Raw genomic sequence first — 16,484 nt, forward strand, 5'->3', positions numbered from 1 at the left:
ATTTTTCTCTGTAGCATTTACCATTCCCTGATACTCAATGGCAATGGGTTTTTGGGTATATCGGTTTATGGAAACCATGGTGGCATAGTGGTTAAGTACTATGGCTGCCAACCAGGAGGTCGGCAGTTCGAATCTGCCAGGTGCTCCTTGGAAACTCTGTGGGGCAGTTCTACTCTGTCCTGTAGGGTCGCTATGAGTTGGAATCAACTCGACGGCAGTAGGTTTTTTTGGTTTTATATTGATTTATGACTTTCTTCCCCACTAGAATATAAGATTCCTCAGAGAAAGGGCCTTATTTATCTTGCTCTGGGGTATTCCTAGTATCTAGTATAGTGTTTGGAACATAGTAGGTGCTCAGAAAGTATTTGTTGGGTGATGAATGAATAAATCACACTGGATGGGGTATGAATGAATAAATCACACCTGTGATAGAAGCTTTCTACAATCAGAACCTGACAAGTATTCTAAGCAGTCCGTAACAGTTGCTTGTCCTCTGATTTTCTGGTAGACCACAAGTATCCCATATTTGGCCTGGCCTCTTACAGATTCCCTTTGAGTTTTGTTTTTACAGATTGGACCACTCTGGACCGTCATTGTCTGGTGACATGTCTGTCTCCCATCCTGATTTATAAGTTCTGAGGGAGTAGAATTGTATCTGAAGTGGTTACTGTATATCCCCACTGCAGAGTCATGCAGTACAGCCAAAGCCCTTGTAGGCAGAAATAAATTTGTGGAGTGAATGTATGAATGTGGGGGGGTGGATACCCTGAGAAAAGAGTGCCCTATCCCCTCTTTCATGACCTCCACTCCTTGACAAGGTTGCAGAGTCTTGAGTTCTGTTCCAGTGAGCTTCCCCCATCAACCACCTCAAATTGCTGGCCCAGACTGGTGACTCTTGGCACTCCAGGTATTGAGGGGCAGAAGTCCCATTCAGGCCAGGTGAATACTTAAAACCAGGCTGAGTAAAACGGTTGTATATATTTGGTGGTCTGTTCATGGGTTGAGGAGGGGTTTATCGCGAGAGTAAGTCTGCTAGGATGAAGGCCAAGAGGGTGAGCAGGATGAAGCTTCCCAAAATGACGCCCGTGATGGCGATGTAGAAGGTTTGGTAGGAGGTCTCCTGTGCCAAGGCCCGATCATTCCACCTGTTGCAGTGCCTCGTCTGAGTTTGAGGGAAGAAGGGGAACAGGGAATGATGGGTTTAAAAGGGTTGTTGAGTAGGGATGAGTTGTGGGACAATAAAGACTCAAGGTGGGGGCCCAAACCCGCAGCAGATGATATTCCTGGTGAAGGGCAATGGGCTCATAGCAGAGGAGGGAGAATAGGGAAGCAGTTGAGTCAGGGTCAGGGCCATGATGGAGAGGGAGGGTAAGGATTGGTATGATGCAGATTCCCACCTGGATAGAGAAGATCAAGGCTATGATGCCTATGGGAAAACACAGAAGGAAGGCCAGGATCGACAGGCACAAGTGGTCCTTGGGGGGCTTGCTAGGCAGAAGCTCAAATGCCTGGGGGCGGGGAGTGGACTGTGGCTCAGTATGGCCTCTGGACTCTACCATCCCATCTACCATCCTCTCCTTTCACTCTAACACATTTCTCCTGGTCTATAATATCTCCATTGATCCTCTTTAGAACTCTCACCAACTCTGTCTAACCCGCCCCCGGTGCCCTGTAATCCCCCACCCCCTTTAATCCTCCCTGTCCCCTGTAGGAGTCCCTGGGTGGTGCAGTCAGTTATGGCTATTGGCTGCTAACTGAACGGTTAAAGGTTCTTGGAAGAAAGGCCTAGTGATCTGCTTCTGAAAAATCAGCTGTTGAAAACCCTGTGGAGCAGTTCTACTCTGACATGCATTGGGTCACCATGAGCCAGAATCCACTCAGTGGCAACTGGACTTTTTGTTGTTGTTGTTGCCCAAAGCAGCCTTCTCTTCACCCCTATAAAACACCTACTAAGACCCTCACTGAACACAAACATTCTCACCTTTTATCTGTAAAATCTTCAACATTCCTTTATAAAACTCTCACCCTATAAAACTTCCAGTATCTACAACAGCCCTCTCACTATGCTTTTATAAATTCCCTCACTTTGTCCCTATGAATCCTTCATGGCCCTGTTACAAGCTTTTACTGTTCACCCATAAACTCCTTTTGACAGCATAATCCCTCACTTGGCTCCTTTAAGGTAATCTTTAACCGTCTAAAACTCCTCTCCTTGCCCACCTCTGTCCCCTCAAAAACCTCCGCCCTGTCTGCCTTCTAACACCTTCTCTGTCTCTGTTGCTCCTGAAATCAGTTTCCTGACCTTTTGAACACCTTCTCCACCAATTTATAACAACCTCACTCCTCTAATCCCCTGTGCCTCCTCTAAATTCTTCTCTGTCCACCTATAACATTCTCTCTGTCCCTTTATGATATATACCCCCTGTCCCCATCATTCCCGCTCTGCACCCTTTTACCCTCTCCTTCCCATTCTGCACCCCCATAAATTCCCTCCCTGCCCACCTGAGACACCCCCATTCAGGCGCCTGGATCTGGCACTACCGCGGCCTCATAGAACTACTCCCTAGCTCACAACCCATCTGAGATTACCATGGAGACCAGGCAGACCCCGCCTCCCAGCTTATCCTTCTAATTCTATTGGCTGATTGGAGGGTGTTTATAATGAGGCGGGGAGCCAATGCTCTTCCGGCTGCTGGCTGATGGGATGGAATTCCCCTTCCTGTTTTTGCCAGTGATTGGCCAATTCGGGAATTCCTGGTTCCACCCTCAAAGCCGGCTTGTAAATAGCTCCTCACCTTCCTGTACTTCTTAGCTTAAAGGTGCCTCCTGAGCCCCTTGAAGAGGAAAACACAACTTGAGGCAAGAGCGGTGTGGGTCTGCGTGTCTTGGGCTGCATCAGGCACCTTGAGCACGGTCAAGGAGCCGGGGTCTTCCACCGTGGAGGGCGATCTTCGTCAGTACTGACATTGTTTCACGTGCTGGTATGCCGTCTCTATATCCTCTTGGTAAAACGTCTGTTCCAGTCTTTCTTCCATTTTTTTATTCGGTTTTTTTTATTGAGTTTTGAAGATCTTTTATATATTTTGCGTACAAACCTTTGTCAGATAGGTGATTTGCAAATATTTTCTCTTAGTCTGTAGCTTATCTTTATTTTCTGAACAGTGACTTTTGCAGAGCAGAAGTTTTTAATCTAAATATGTCTAAGGAAGATCTGTATTTTCGTTTGAAAGTTTTATACTTTTTAGATTTCCGATCCATTTTGAGTTAATATGTAACTCAAATGTGTAAAGTGAGGTTTAGGTTGAGATTAATTTCTTTTTTTTTTTACATACGGCTGTCCAGTTGTTCTAACACCGTTACAAAACAAGACGATCCTTTCTCCAATATATTGTCTTTGCACTGCTTTTGAAAGAAAATTGGCCATATTTATGTGGGTCTATTTCTGCACTCCTTATCTGTTCTGTTGATCTATATGTCTATCCCTTCCTTCACCAATATTAGTCTTATTACTGTAGCTTTATAGTTAATTCTTAAAATTGGGTAGTGTGAGTCTCCCAACTTTATTCTTTCTTTTCAGAATTGTTTTGACTATTGTTCCTGTGCCTTTTCATATACATTTTAGAATATGCTTGCTTATGTATACAAAGTTTTGATGGGATTTTGGCAGGAATTGAGTGAAAACTATGTATCACTTCAGGGAGATGTTGAGCCTCCCAGTCCATGAACATGGTAAATGTCTCCGTTTAGGTCTTCTTTTATTTCTTTCATCAGCATTTGTACTTTTAAACACACGGATTATACATATGATTTGTTACACTTACACTCAAGTACTTGATTTTGATCTTGGAGCCAGCGATCTTGCTGAACTCATTTTATTAGTTCTAGGAGCTTTTTTTGTAGATTCCTTGGAATTTTCTATGTAGACAACCATGTCATATGCAAATAAGAAAATATTTACTTTTTCCTTTGTAATCTGTATGTCTTATATTTCTTTTACTGATTTATTGAGCTGACTAGGACTTCCAGTCTGATGCTGAATAATAGTGGTGAGAGTGGACATCCTTGTTTTGTTCCAAATCTTATGGAGAAAGCCTTCAGCCTTTCACCATTACATGTAATGTTAGCTCCAGGTTTTCTGTAGATACTAACGCTTCATTAGGTTGAGGAAATTCTCTTTTATTCATAGTTTGCCGGGAGGTTTTTTTTTTTTCCTTTATGAATGGACGTTGAATTTTCTCAAATGCTTTTTCTGCAGTAGTTGACATGATTATATGGTTTCCTTCTTTAGACAGTTAATACACTGGATTATATTGATTAATTTTCTAATATTAAACCAGCTTTGCATTTTTGGGATAAAACCTAGTTGGCGATTGTGTATTATTATTTTTATATACCGCTGGTTTTGGTTTGCCAGTATTTCATTGAGGATCTTTGTGTCTATATTCATGAGAGATATTGGTCTGTAGTATTCTGTACATGGTACTCATCTGATTTTATTGTGACGGTAATGCTGGTCTCATAAAATGAGTTGAAAAATGCTCCTTTTTCTTCTGTTTCCTGGAAGAGGTTGTGTAGAAATGATGTTATTTCTTCTTGAAATGTTTGGTGTCATTCACCAGTGAAACTATCTGGGTCTGGAGATTTCTTTTACAGAAAGTTTTAAATTATAAAATCAATTTCTTTAATATAAAATTATTCAGGTCATTTCTTTCTTCTTGTATAAATTTTGCTAGTTTTTTTTTTTTTTGAAGAATGGATCCATTTCATCTAAGATGTAAAATTTATGTGTGTAGAGTTGTTTGCGATAGTCCCTTATTTTCACTTTAATTTCTGTGGGGTCCGTAGTGATATTCTTCCCTTCATTTCTGATGTTCATAATTTGTGTCTTCTCCATTTTGTCAGCCTTGATAGAAGTTTATCAATTTCGTTGATCTTTTCAAAGAACCAGCTCTTGGTTTCACTGATTTTCCCAACTGTTTTTCTCTTCTCAATTTTATTGATTTCCATTCTTATCTTTCCTTCTTCTACTTTCTTTGGGTTTGCTTTGTTCTTATTTTTCTATGGAAGTGTAGATTGTTGATTTGAAATATTTAATATTTTGTAATATAAAAATTTAAAGACATTTTCCTTTAAGCACTGCCTTAACTGCACCTCATGTATTTTTATTTGATATAATGAATGTCATATTTTCATTTTTTATAACTTAAAATATTTTATAATTTCTTCAATGTGGTATAGGGCATATATGAAAAACACACATTTTTTTAACTTCATACTCAGTGTAGAGAGACTAAGCGATTTCCCCCTCAGACCAGCAACAGGAAAAGGATGCCTGCTTTCACCATCGCTATTCGGCATGTATGGGAAGTTCTAGCCAGAGCAGTTAGGTTAAAAAAAAAAAAAAAAGGATCAAAAGGTATCCAAATTGGAAAGAGGAAGTGCGACTATATGTATTCGAAGATGACGTGATACTATATATAGAAAATCCCAATGAATCCACAAGAAAACAACTATAGCCGACAAATGGATTCAGCAAAGTTGCAGGGTACAAGATCAACATGAAAATTGGTTGTGTTTCTGTAAATAGGTAATAATTAATCTGAAAAGGAGATTAAGAAGACAATTCCATTTACAATATCATTTAAAATAATAAAATATCCAGGAATAAATTTAACCCAAGAGGTGAAAGACTTACGTGTTGAAAACTACAAAACAATGCTGAATGATTTTAAAGAGGACCTAAATAACTGGAAGGACTTCCCAGGTTCATGGATTGGAAGACTTAATATTGTTAAGATGGCAATAATTCTCAAAGTGATCTGCAGATTCAATGTAATTCTTATCAAAATCCCAACAGCCTTTTTTTGAAGAAATGGAAAAACTGGTTCTCTAATTCATATGAAATTGGAAGAGTCCCCAAATATCCAAAACAATCTTGATAAAAAAGAACAAAGAACAAAATTGTATGTTGAACTTTTTGAGGGACTGCCAACTGTTTTCCAGAATGGCTGCACCTTAACACCAATGCCTAAGGATTCCAATTTCTCCACATTTTTGCCAACACTTAACTATTTTCCAATTTTTTTAAATAACAGGCACCCCCTGTGGGTATAGAGTGGTACTGCATTGCAATTTTGACTGCGTTGCCCTGGTGAATAACACTGTTGAGCACCTTTTCATGCGCTTATTAGCCATTTGAAAATCTTTGGTGAAATGTCTGTTCAAGTCCCTTGCTGTTTTTAAAGTACAGTTGCTTGTCTTTTTGTTGTTGAGTTTTAGGAGTTCTTTATATATTCTGGGTATTAAACCCTTGTTAGATACATGGTTCCTGAATATTTTCCTCCAGTCTGTAGGCTGTCTCTTCATTTTGCTGATAAAGTCCTTTGATACACGATTCTTTTTAGATTTCGATGAGGTCTCATTTGTCCATTTTGTATTTCGTTGCGTGAACTTTTGGTGTCATCTCCGTGAATCTCTTGCCAAATCAGGCCTTGAAGCATTACAACTATGCTTCATTCTAAGACTTCTGTGGTTTTAGTTCTTACATTTAAGTCATCGATACACTTTGAATTAGTTTTCATATATGATGTGAGTTATGGGTCCAGCTTCATTCTTTGAACGTGGAGGTCTTGTTGTCCCAGCACCATTTATTGAAGAGATTATTCTTTCCCCCATGGAATGGACTTAGCACCGTTGTCAAAAATCAACTGGGCGTAGATGCATGGGTTTATTTCTAGACTCTCAATTCTGTTCAGTTGGTCTAGTTGCCTATTATTATATCAGTACCAGACTGTTTTTTTTTTTAATTTTTATAGTGCTTTAAGTGAAAGTTTACAAATCAAGTCAGTCACACAAAAACTTATATACACCTTGCTACATATTTCCATTTGCCCTCTCCCTAATGAGTCAGCCCACTCCCTCCCTCCACTCTCTCTTTTCGTGTCCATTTCCCCAGCCTTTTAACTCCCTCAACTGTCTCATCTCCCCTCCAGGGAGGAGATACCAACATAGTCTCAAGTGTCCACCTGATCCAAGAAGCTCACTCCTCACCAGCATCCCTCTCCAACCCATTGTCCAGTCCAATCCCTCAGACTGTTTTGATTACTGTAGTTTTATGTTTGTTGTTGTTGTTGTTAGGTGCCGTCGAGTCAGTCCCGACTCATAGTGACCCTATGCACAACAGAATGAAACACTGCCCGGTCCTGCACCATCCTTACAATCATTGTTATGCTTAAGCCCGTTGTTGCAGCCACTGTGTCAATCTACCTCGTTGAGGGTCTTCCTCTTTTCCGCTGACCCTGTGCTTTGCCAGGCATGATGTCCTTCTCCAGAGACTGATCTCTCCTGACAACATGTCCAAAGTATGTAAGATGCAGTCTTGCCATCCTTGCTTCTAAGGAGCATTCTGGTTGTACTTCTTCCAAGAGAGATTTATTCGTTGTTCTGGCAGTCCATGGTATATTCAATATTCTTTGCCAACACCACAATTCAAAGGCATCAATTCTTCTTCAGTCTTCCTTATTCATTGTCCAGCGTTCACATGCATATGATGCGATTGAAAATACCATGGCTTGGGTCAGGGGCACCTTAGTCTTCAAGTTGACATCTTTGCACTTCAACACTTTAAAGAGGACCTTTGCAGCAGATTTACCCAATGCAATGCATCTTTTGATTTCTTGACTGCTGCTTGCATGGGTGCTGATTGTGGATCCAAGTAAAATGAAATTCTTTACAACTTCAGTCTCTTCTCCATTTATCAGGATGTTGCTCATTGGTCCAGTTGTGAGGATTTTTGTTTTCTTTATGTTCAGGTGCAATCCACACTGAAGGCTGTGGTCTTTGATCTTCATTAGTAAGAGCTTCAAGTCCTCTTCACTTTCAGCAAGCAAAGTTGTGTCATCTGCATAACGCAGGTTGTTAATGAGCCTTCCTCCAATCCTGATGCCCCTTTCTTCTTCATATAGTCCAGCTTCTTGGATTATTTGCTCAGCATACAGATTGAATAGGTATGGTGAAATAATACAACCCTGGCACACACCTTTCCTGACTTTAAACACTGGTGGTTTAGTGGTTAAGAGTTCGACTGCTTATCAAAAGGTCAGCAGTTCAAACCCACCAGGTGCTCCTTGGAAACCCTATGGGGGCAGTTCTACTCTGCCCTATAGGGCAGCTATGAGTCGGAATTGACTCTATGGCAGTGGGGTCTTTATACATTATGTGCCCCCATTATAAATTTATAATGATATTTTATGTATTTGTCTTTTGGAATCATGTAGTACGTAACTGCTAAAGTTATAACCCAAATACCCTAAATTTGGCCCATATATTTGCCCATGAGATTACCTTTATTGGAGATCTTTCTTTTCTATATACATCTTCAAATTATTGTCTAGTATCCTTTTTAGTTCTATCTGAAGAACTCCTTTTAGCATTTTCTGTAGTGTAGGTCTAATTATTACAAGCTCCCTCAACTTTTGTTTATCTGGGAATGTCTTAATTTTGCCTTCATTCTTGAAAGACATTTTTGCCAGATATAGAATTCTTGGTTAGCTGTTCTGTTTTCTTCCCCCAGCACTTTAAATATGTTATTCCACTGCTTTCTGGCCTCCAAGGTTTCTGAGGAGAAATTGGAGCTTAGTCTTGCTGACGATTCATTGTATGTGAAAGTTCTCTTCTCTCTTGCTGCTTTCAGGATTCACTCATTATCTTTGGTGTTTGAGAGTTTGATTATAGTGTTTCTTGGTGTGGATCTTTTTAGGTTTTTCCTACCCAGAGTTTGTGGAGCTTTGTGTATGTGCATTCACGTTCTTTGCCAAATTTTGAGTTTTCTGACATTTTTTCTTTAAATATCCTTTTTGTCCCTTTTTCTTTCATTCTAGGATTCCTGTTATGCATATGTTAGTTTGCTTTATGGTGTCCCACAATTCCATTAAGCTTTACTCAGCTTTATCCTTTTTAATTTTTTACTCTCCAAACTCAATATTTTCAATTACCTTATTCTCTAATCCATTGATTCTTTCTTCTGCCAGCTCAAATCTGCTGTCGAACCCCTTCAGAGAATTTTTCACTTCCATTGTTGCATTTTTCAGTTCAAATATTTGTTTCGTTCCTTTTTATAGTGATTTTCTTTTTATTAATATTCCCATCATATTCATATATCATTTTCCTGATTATCTTTATTTCTTTGTCTGTGTTTTCATTTAGTTATTTGAATGTGTTCAATGCTGTTATTTTAAAGTCTTCTAATCTGTCCATTTTCTGGACTTCCATAGAGATGCTTTCTCTCCCTTCATCTTGTTCTTTTCAATGAGTCATCATTTCCAGTTTCTTTGTGTACCTTGTGATCTTTTTTTTAAGCTGGAACATTAGAATATTACGGTGTATTAGCATTGATCATGTGTGTATGTGTGTGGCTTTTGCAAGTCTCCTATGTATATGGTGCTTTTGAAAATGCTGATTTCTGCAAAAAACTCTCAGGTGGTCACTGCCTTCAGCACTCCCTTCTCTGCCCTGTATGAGCTTTGATCAGAATAGACCTAGGCTTCAGTCCCTTAAGACTGAACGGAAGCTGTGAACAGTGTGCCAGCAAAATCTGCCCTATTCGCTCCAGAGCCAGAAATTGGGCCCTATCTTTGAAAGCATGAGCCATGGTCTGCCTGTACTGCAGCTGCTGGGCTGCTGGGCTGGAAGAGGAGGGGCAGGGACAGCAGAGAAAGAAGTTTTCCTGTTGTTTAAAAGTTGTATTTTTCTTGTTTTGGTGTGCAGTTAGTTTCTGCAATCCTTCGTCTACTTTTCAGAGTTCTTACAGATTTCTAGTTGCTTCTGTTAGTGCTTGTGTGGGTGGGTCAGGATCTTAGACTTGCTCATACCATCTTCCCAGAATTCTACAGCCAACTGATTTTTGACAAGAGGGCCAGGACCAGTCGATGGAGGAAACAATACTGTCTTTAACAAATGGTGCTGGGACAACTAGATTTCCACATGCAAAAGAATGAAGTTGGATGCCTACCTCACACCATATACAGAAATTAACTAAAATGAATCAATGACCTAAATATAAGAGCTAAAAACATAAACTAAGACACAGGAGTAAATTTTCAAGATCAGGATTTGGCAATGGAATCTTAGATATGATATCAAATGCATGAGCAACAAAAGAAAAAATAAATAAGTCTGACTTCATTAAAAAAAAAAGTGCATCAGAGCCCTATCGATAGGTTAAAAGACAACTTGAATAATAGAGGAAATATTTGGAAATCACACCATCTGATAAGGGTTTAATACCCAGAATATATGAAGTACTACTCTTATAACTCAACTACAAAAAGAATAACAACCCTATTAAAAAATAGGCAAAGAACTTGAATAGACAGCTCACCAAAGAAGATATCCAAATGGCCAATAAGCACATGAAAAGATGCCCAACATTATTAGTCATTAGGAACATGCAAAGAAAAGCCATAAAGAAATACCACCTTATACCCACCGAGATGCCTATTATAAAAAAATTAAGAAAATAACAAGCATTGGTAAGGGTGTGAAGAAATTGGAACCCTCATGATTGCTGGTAAGGATGTACATGTTGCAGCCACCTGGAATATAGTTTGGCAGTTCCTAAAAAAGTTCAACATAGATTTACTATGTGACACAGCAGTTATACTCACTCCTAGGAATATATTCAAAAGTCTTGAAAGCAGGTCCCCAAGGAGCTAGTTGTACACTGATGTTTATTGCAGCATTATTCCCAATAGCCAAAAGGTGATGTTTTCATCCTCAGATGAATGAACAAAATGTAGTGTATCCATACAGTGGAATATTATTCAACAATAAAAAGGGATAAAATTCTAATATATGCTTACAACATGGATGAACCTTGAAATATTATGCTAAGTAAAATAAGTGAGAGCCAAAGGTCAAATATTGTATGATTAAACAAACAAACAAACAAACAAACAAAAAACCCAGTGCCATCAAGTCAATTCCGACTCATAGTGACCCTATAGGACAGATTAGAACTGCCCCATAGAGTTTCCAAGGAGCGCCTGGTGGATTCGAACTGCCGAACCTTTGATTAGCAGCCGTAGCACTTAACCACTATGCCACCAGGGTTTCCTATTGTATGATTACACTGACATTAATTGTCTAGAATAAGCAAATTCATAGAGACAGTGTGTAGATTAGAGGTTACTGGGGCTGAGGGGAGGGGTTGTTGTTGTTAGATGCCATTGAGTCGGGTTCTGACTCATAGCCACCCTATGCACAACAGAATGAAACAGTGCCCGTACTGTGCCATCCTCGCAACTGTTGCCATTCTTGAGTCCATTGTTGCAGCCACTGTGTTAATCCATCTCATTGAGGGTCTTCCTCTTTTTCGCTGACTCTCCACTTTACCAAGCATGATGCCCTTCTTCAGGGACTGATTCCTCCTGATAACGTGTCCAAAGTATGTGAGACATAGTCTCGCCATCCTTGCCTTCAAGGAGCATTCTGGTTGTACTTCTTCCAAGGCAGATTTTTTTCGTTCTTTTGGCAGTCCATGGCATATTCAATATTCTTTGCCAACACCACAATTCAAAGGTGTCAATTCTTCGGTCTTCCTTATTCATCGTCCAGCTTTCACGTGCATATGAGGTGATTGAAAACACCATGGCTTGGGTCAGGCGCACCTTAGTCCTCAAGGTGACATCTTCGCTTTCGAACACTTTAAAGAAGTCTTGTGCAGCAGATTTGCCCAATGCAATGTGTCTTTTGATTTCTCGGCTGCTGCTTCCATGGCTGTCGATTGTGCATCCAAGTAAAATGAAACCCTTTACAACCTCAATCTTTTCTCCATTTATCATGATCTTGCTTATTGGTCCAGTTGTGAGGATTTTTCTTTTCTTTATGTTCCATGCCGAAGGCTGTGGTCTTTGATCTTCATCAGTAAGTGCTTCAAGTCCTCTTTGCTTTCAGCAAGGAAGGTTGTGTCATCTGCATAACGCAGGTTTTTAATGAATCTTTCTCCAATCCTGATGCCCTGTTCTTCTTCACATAGTCCAGCTTCTTGGATTATTTGTTCAGCATACAGATTGAATAGGTACAGTGAAAGGATACAACCCTGACGTACACCTTTCCTGACTTTAAACCATACAGTATCCCCTTGTTCTGTTTGAATGACTGCACCTTGATTCATGTACAGATTCCTCATGAGCACAATTAAGTGTTCCGGAATTCCCATTCTAAGGAAGGGGAATTATTGTTAACGGGTAGAGAGTTTTTGTTTGGGAATTGTCTTAGTCATCTAGTGCTGCTATAACAGGAAATACCACAAGTGGATGGCTTTAACAGAGAGAAGTTTATTGTCTCAGAGTCTAGTAGGCTACAAGTCCAAATTCAGGGTGTCGGCTCCAGGGGAAGGCTTTCTTTTTCTGTCGGCTCTGGAGAAAGATCCTTGTCGTCAATATTCCCGTCAATATTCCCCTGGTCGAGGAGATTCTCAGTGTGGGGACCCCGGGTCCAAAGGACGTGCTATTCTCCTGGCTCTTGTTTCTTGGCAGTATGAGGTCCCCATGTCTCTCTTTTATATCTCAAAAGAGATTGGCTTAAGACACAATCTAATTTTGTACATTGAGTTCTGCCTCATTAACATAACTGCCACTAATCCCATCTCATTAACATCATAGAAACAGGATTTACAACACACAGGAAAATCACATCAGATGAGGAAATGGTAGACAATCATACAATACTGGGAATCATGGCCTAGCCAAATTGATACACATATTTTTGGGGGACACAATTCAATCCATAACAGGGGTGATTAAAAAAAAGTTTTGGTAACAAATAGTGGTGATAAGTGCATAACATTATGAGAATAATTAATGCCATCGCATTGTACATTAAAAAATATTAAGATGGGAAATTTTGTTATATATATTTTACCACAATAAAATAAAAATCACAAAAAATTTTATAATTTCCCTTGACTCATGGATTATTTTAAGTTTCATTGTTATTTTCCAAGTGTTTGGAGATGTTCGTATTACCGTTTTGTTACTTATTTCTAGTTTAATTTTATTACCTCAGTATATTAGTTTCCTACTGCTATGTAACAACCCTCATGGAAGCGGCAGTCAAGAAATCAAATGACGCATTGCATTGGGCAAATCTGCTGCAAAAGACCTCTTTAAAGCGTTTGAAAGCAAAGATGTCAAGCTGTCACCTCAGATGTGCAAGAAATGTACCTCTATTTTCCTGCATTTGCACTGGTTAGGGTGGATTGCACTATGGAAACAAATAGGCCGCAATGTGTCATGGTTCAACAAAATAGGAACTTATTTTCTGCTCAAATAACCATGCAAAGCAGGTGGGAGACTTCCATAGAATGATTCAGGGACCTAGAATGGTGTTGGCTCTGCCATCTGCAACTTGTGGCCTTCAAAGTCACCCTGGCATCACTAGCTTGTCCGGTCAGCCAGAAGAGGAAGAGTATGGAGGACTGGCTATGGAGGTGTTTAAGGGCCAAACTTGTTTGTGACAAACATCACTTCTGCTCACATTCCATAGGGTGAAAGATAGCCTTGTGGCCATACAGGGGAATCTGAGAAATGTGGCTGAGCAATGCTTCCAGGAAGAAAAGGACATGACCTTCTGGGGAAGAACTGGCAGCCTCGTCCATAGCAATTCAGCTTAATTCTACCAATTATTCCCATTCTCCTTGGTGGTCGAAACTTAATTCCACTAAATCTAGGGTTTCTGGGTCTCCATTTGGCGTCATCCATGAAGCTAGGATGCCAGACTGTCCATGGTGTCAGCTTAGATCCCTGTTTGCATTCCTCCTGGATGTTTCCTGTGTTATCCCTGGTTCCGTCCTGATAGTCCCTTCTCACCCTGACACTTTGGATTCTTATGGCTCCTACCTCCCCTCATCATAGTGAGACATGAGGTTCCCTACTTGGCTGTCTGAGGCCATTTCTGCCTACACGCCATTTCTTCCTTGATTTCCACACCACTCAGCATATCTTCTTTGAGTTCTTGGAATTTCCCTAGGCCTTATCTGTGAAGAGGGAATACAGGTAATATTTGGGGTTTCTGACACCCCCCTTCCTAAGGGAAAGGCTACAGGCCCTCCTTAGAGATATACTAACATCTAATCTCTCCCCATTTCCTTTCTTTCATGAACAGAAGACCATTTACCTTTTGGGATTGAGGGAGAGGTTGTCGTCACCAGCTATTATGCCAAATCTATTGTGCATTTCTTCAGGTCTTTCCATTCTTCCTCCAGAGAAACTGACTTTGAATCTGAAAAGCTGAAAGAAGTTCCTATTTTCCCATTCCTGCCTTGAGACACTAGAAGTCTAACATCATGCTTGAATGGAGAAACACCTAGAGAATAAATATTGATTCCAATTTCAAAATATCACCCCACTGGCAATTATTATGCTTGCTTTACAGACAGGGGAACCAGGCTCAAGAAAAGCATCTTGTTCAAGGGTATACAATTTTTATGTGTTAGCGATAAGATGTAAACTCACATCTGCCTGATTTCCATGTCCTTGGGCTTTATGATTAGGACATTCTGATTTTCACATGGTTTGGGAAACACATAGCCCCAGTGAAACACAGGCACCGATCCAGAAACTGCTCTTCTCTCCCACATACACACGGACCCAAGAGGCCAGAATAATTACTTCAATTTTATTGGTTTAAATAGATGTGTCTCTGTATGAGCAGCCCAGTGTCAAGGTGCTAATGGAATCTAGGGAGGGAAAATGAGGATCTCGAGGTGGACGAAGACAGCTCTGGAGCCTAACAGGCCTGAAGTGGTGCAGGTAGGTGGCCTAGGTGTCATTGAGCTAGTGGGTTCCTTGGCTGCTGAGTTCCTTGGCTGGTGGGTTTTCTGGCTGAGGGGTGTCTTAGCCACTGGATGTCTTGCTTGGTGGTTGACTTGGCTGGTCAATGTCTTGTTGGGTGGGTCCCTCGGTGTGGGTCCCTGGACTGCTGGGCCTGGCCTTCACTCAAAAAGGCAATAGTAGTAAAGTATACTTAAACCGGTGAGTATGGCGAATACATCCAGCCAACCAGTTCGGCCTGAATTAATGTAAGCCTCTTCCCATCTGCTCTTCTTGTTAGCATTCATGGTCTGTAGGGATGGGAGAGTAGATGTGGGTTTCTAAGTCCAGCCCTATGACACCCTTGGGGAAGGGCTAGAGACCTGCAATTGCTGTGGGGAAACCCTTACCCAGGTCCTAGGACAGATCATATACGGAGGGCGGAGGAGGGAGCAGAAAGGGAGTAGGACGGGCCGTGGACTGGGCATCGTTTTACCTTGCTACAGAAGTATGCAGCGAGAAGTCCCATGGGAGGGAATAAAATTACAGCAAAGACGGTCAAACACACGTAACTCGGGGCGTAAAACGCCAGTTCTTCGGGCGTCTGAAGAGGTTCTGGCGGCTCTGCAGGCCCGGCAGGTGGGGCGCCAGGGGCGCCGGGGGCAGCAGGAGCACCTGGAGGGGCCGGGGCAGGCGGGGCGGCGGGGGCAGGCGCGGGGGCTGGGGCTGGGGCTGGGGCTGGGGCTGGGGCCGGGGCCGGGGCCTGCTTCCCAGATGCGGCTTTCGCTTTCGGTGCCATGACTTTTCACTTAGTTGAAGGCGGACCCCGAGTGTCTTGTATACAGGAAGCCAGACCCACTCCGTCTCCCCAGAGAAAGCTAGACCCACCACCCCTCGCCTTGTTCTAACCAGAACCTCAAGGCCCAGGCTCTCACTTGCCAGTCCTTCATAATGGGGAAGGCCACATCGAGACCTGATTGGCTGCTTTTGTGGGGGGCGTGGTTGCGGTGTTCCACAATTCCAGGACTCCACTGGAAGTTCGATGCCACCCTCTGTCAGGACATTGGCTCTGCCCAGCCTGGTAGGGATGGGTTGGAAGCCATAAGTGTTGAATCCTGTCCCTTCCTTCTTCCTGTGGACCCCCATCTGCAGATAGGGCCCCCCTACAGCTGCAGGAGAAAGGAGGTAGACAAGCCCAGTAGAACTGGAAGATTTACAAACAGTAGGGAAAGTCAGTAATGGATTATAAAATTTTGAAAAAGAATTCTTAGTCCCTACTCACAGGAAGGAAGAAAGGAAAGAAGGAAGGATGGAAGAGAAAATGGTACAGGTCTTTTTTAAAGTAGAATTTAATAAATAGAATGATGGAAATAGGACATCGCTGTGAGTTGGAATCAACTCGATAGCAATGGGTTTTCTGGTATTGTGGTACGCAGAATTGTAAGATGGCCCGGAGACTCCTGTCTCCCTTGTATACACACACCTTCCAGTTATTCAATCGAGCACTAATCTAGGTACTGCTGTGAAGGGATTTTAAGGATGTAGTTAAGGTTCCAAGTCAGCTTCCTTAAAGATGGGGACATTATCCTCTGTGGGTGTAACCTGAACAGGAGAGTCCTCAAAGGGACTGGGTCTTCCTGACAAGAAGTTCCAAGCATGAGAGGGATTGGAAGT

The 16,484-nt window shown here is 41.4% G+C and overlaps 1 protein-coding gene and 1 long non-coding RNA gene across 5 annotated transcripts in view; one reads left to right on the forward strand and one right to left on the reverse strand.

Moving 5' to 3' along the window:
* Positions 1 to 2,528: 2,528 nt before the first annotated feature.
* LOC111748046 (uncharacterized) overlaps positions 2,529 to 16,484 on the forward strand; it is a 43,185-nt gene continuing 29,229 nt past the window's right edge. For 2 of the 4 annotated variants that reach the window (XR_010323298.1, XR_002783975.2), the window contains exons 1-2: positions 2,533 to 2,981; positions 14,693 to 14,810. This is a non-coding gene — a long non-coding RNA (uncharacterized LOC111748046). Of the gene's footprint in view, positions 2,982 to 14,692; positions 14,811 to 16,484 lie in introns of all 4 variants that reach the window. The other 2 variants (XR_002783973.2, XR_002783974.2) reach the window with 2 other exon arrangements.
* Positions 14,993 to 15,609, reverse strand: PMIS2 (PMIS2 transmembrane protein). The gene is given in 2 exon segments (XM_064293225.1): positions 14,993 to 15,163; positions 15,307 to 15,609. Coding segments are annotated over 2 exon segments (474 nt in total).

Source organism: Loxodonta africana, chromosome 11 (assembly GCF_030014295.1).
Source record: "Loxodonta africana isolate mLoxAfr1 chromosome 11, mLoxAfr1.hap2, whole genome shotgun sequence".
In the NCBI taxonomy this organism is placed as follows: domain Eukaryota; kingdom Metazoa; phylum Chordata; class Mammalia; order Proboscidea; family Elephantidae; genus Loxodonta; species Loxodonta africana.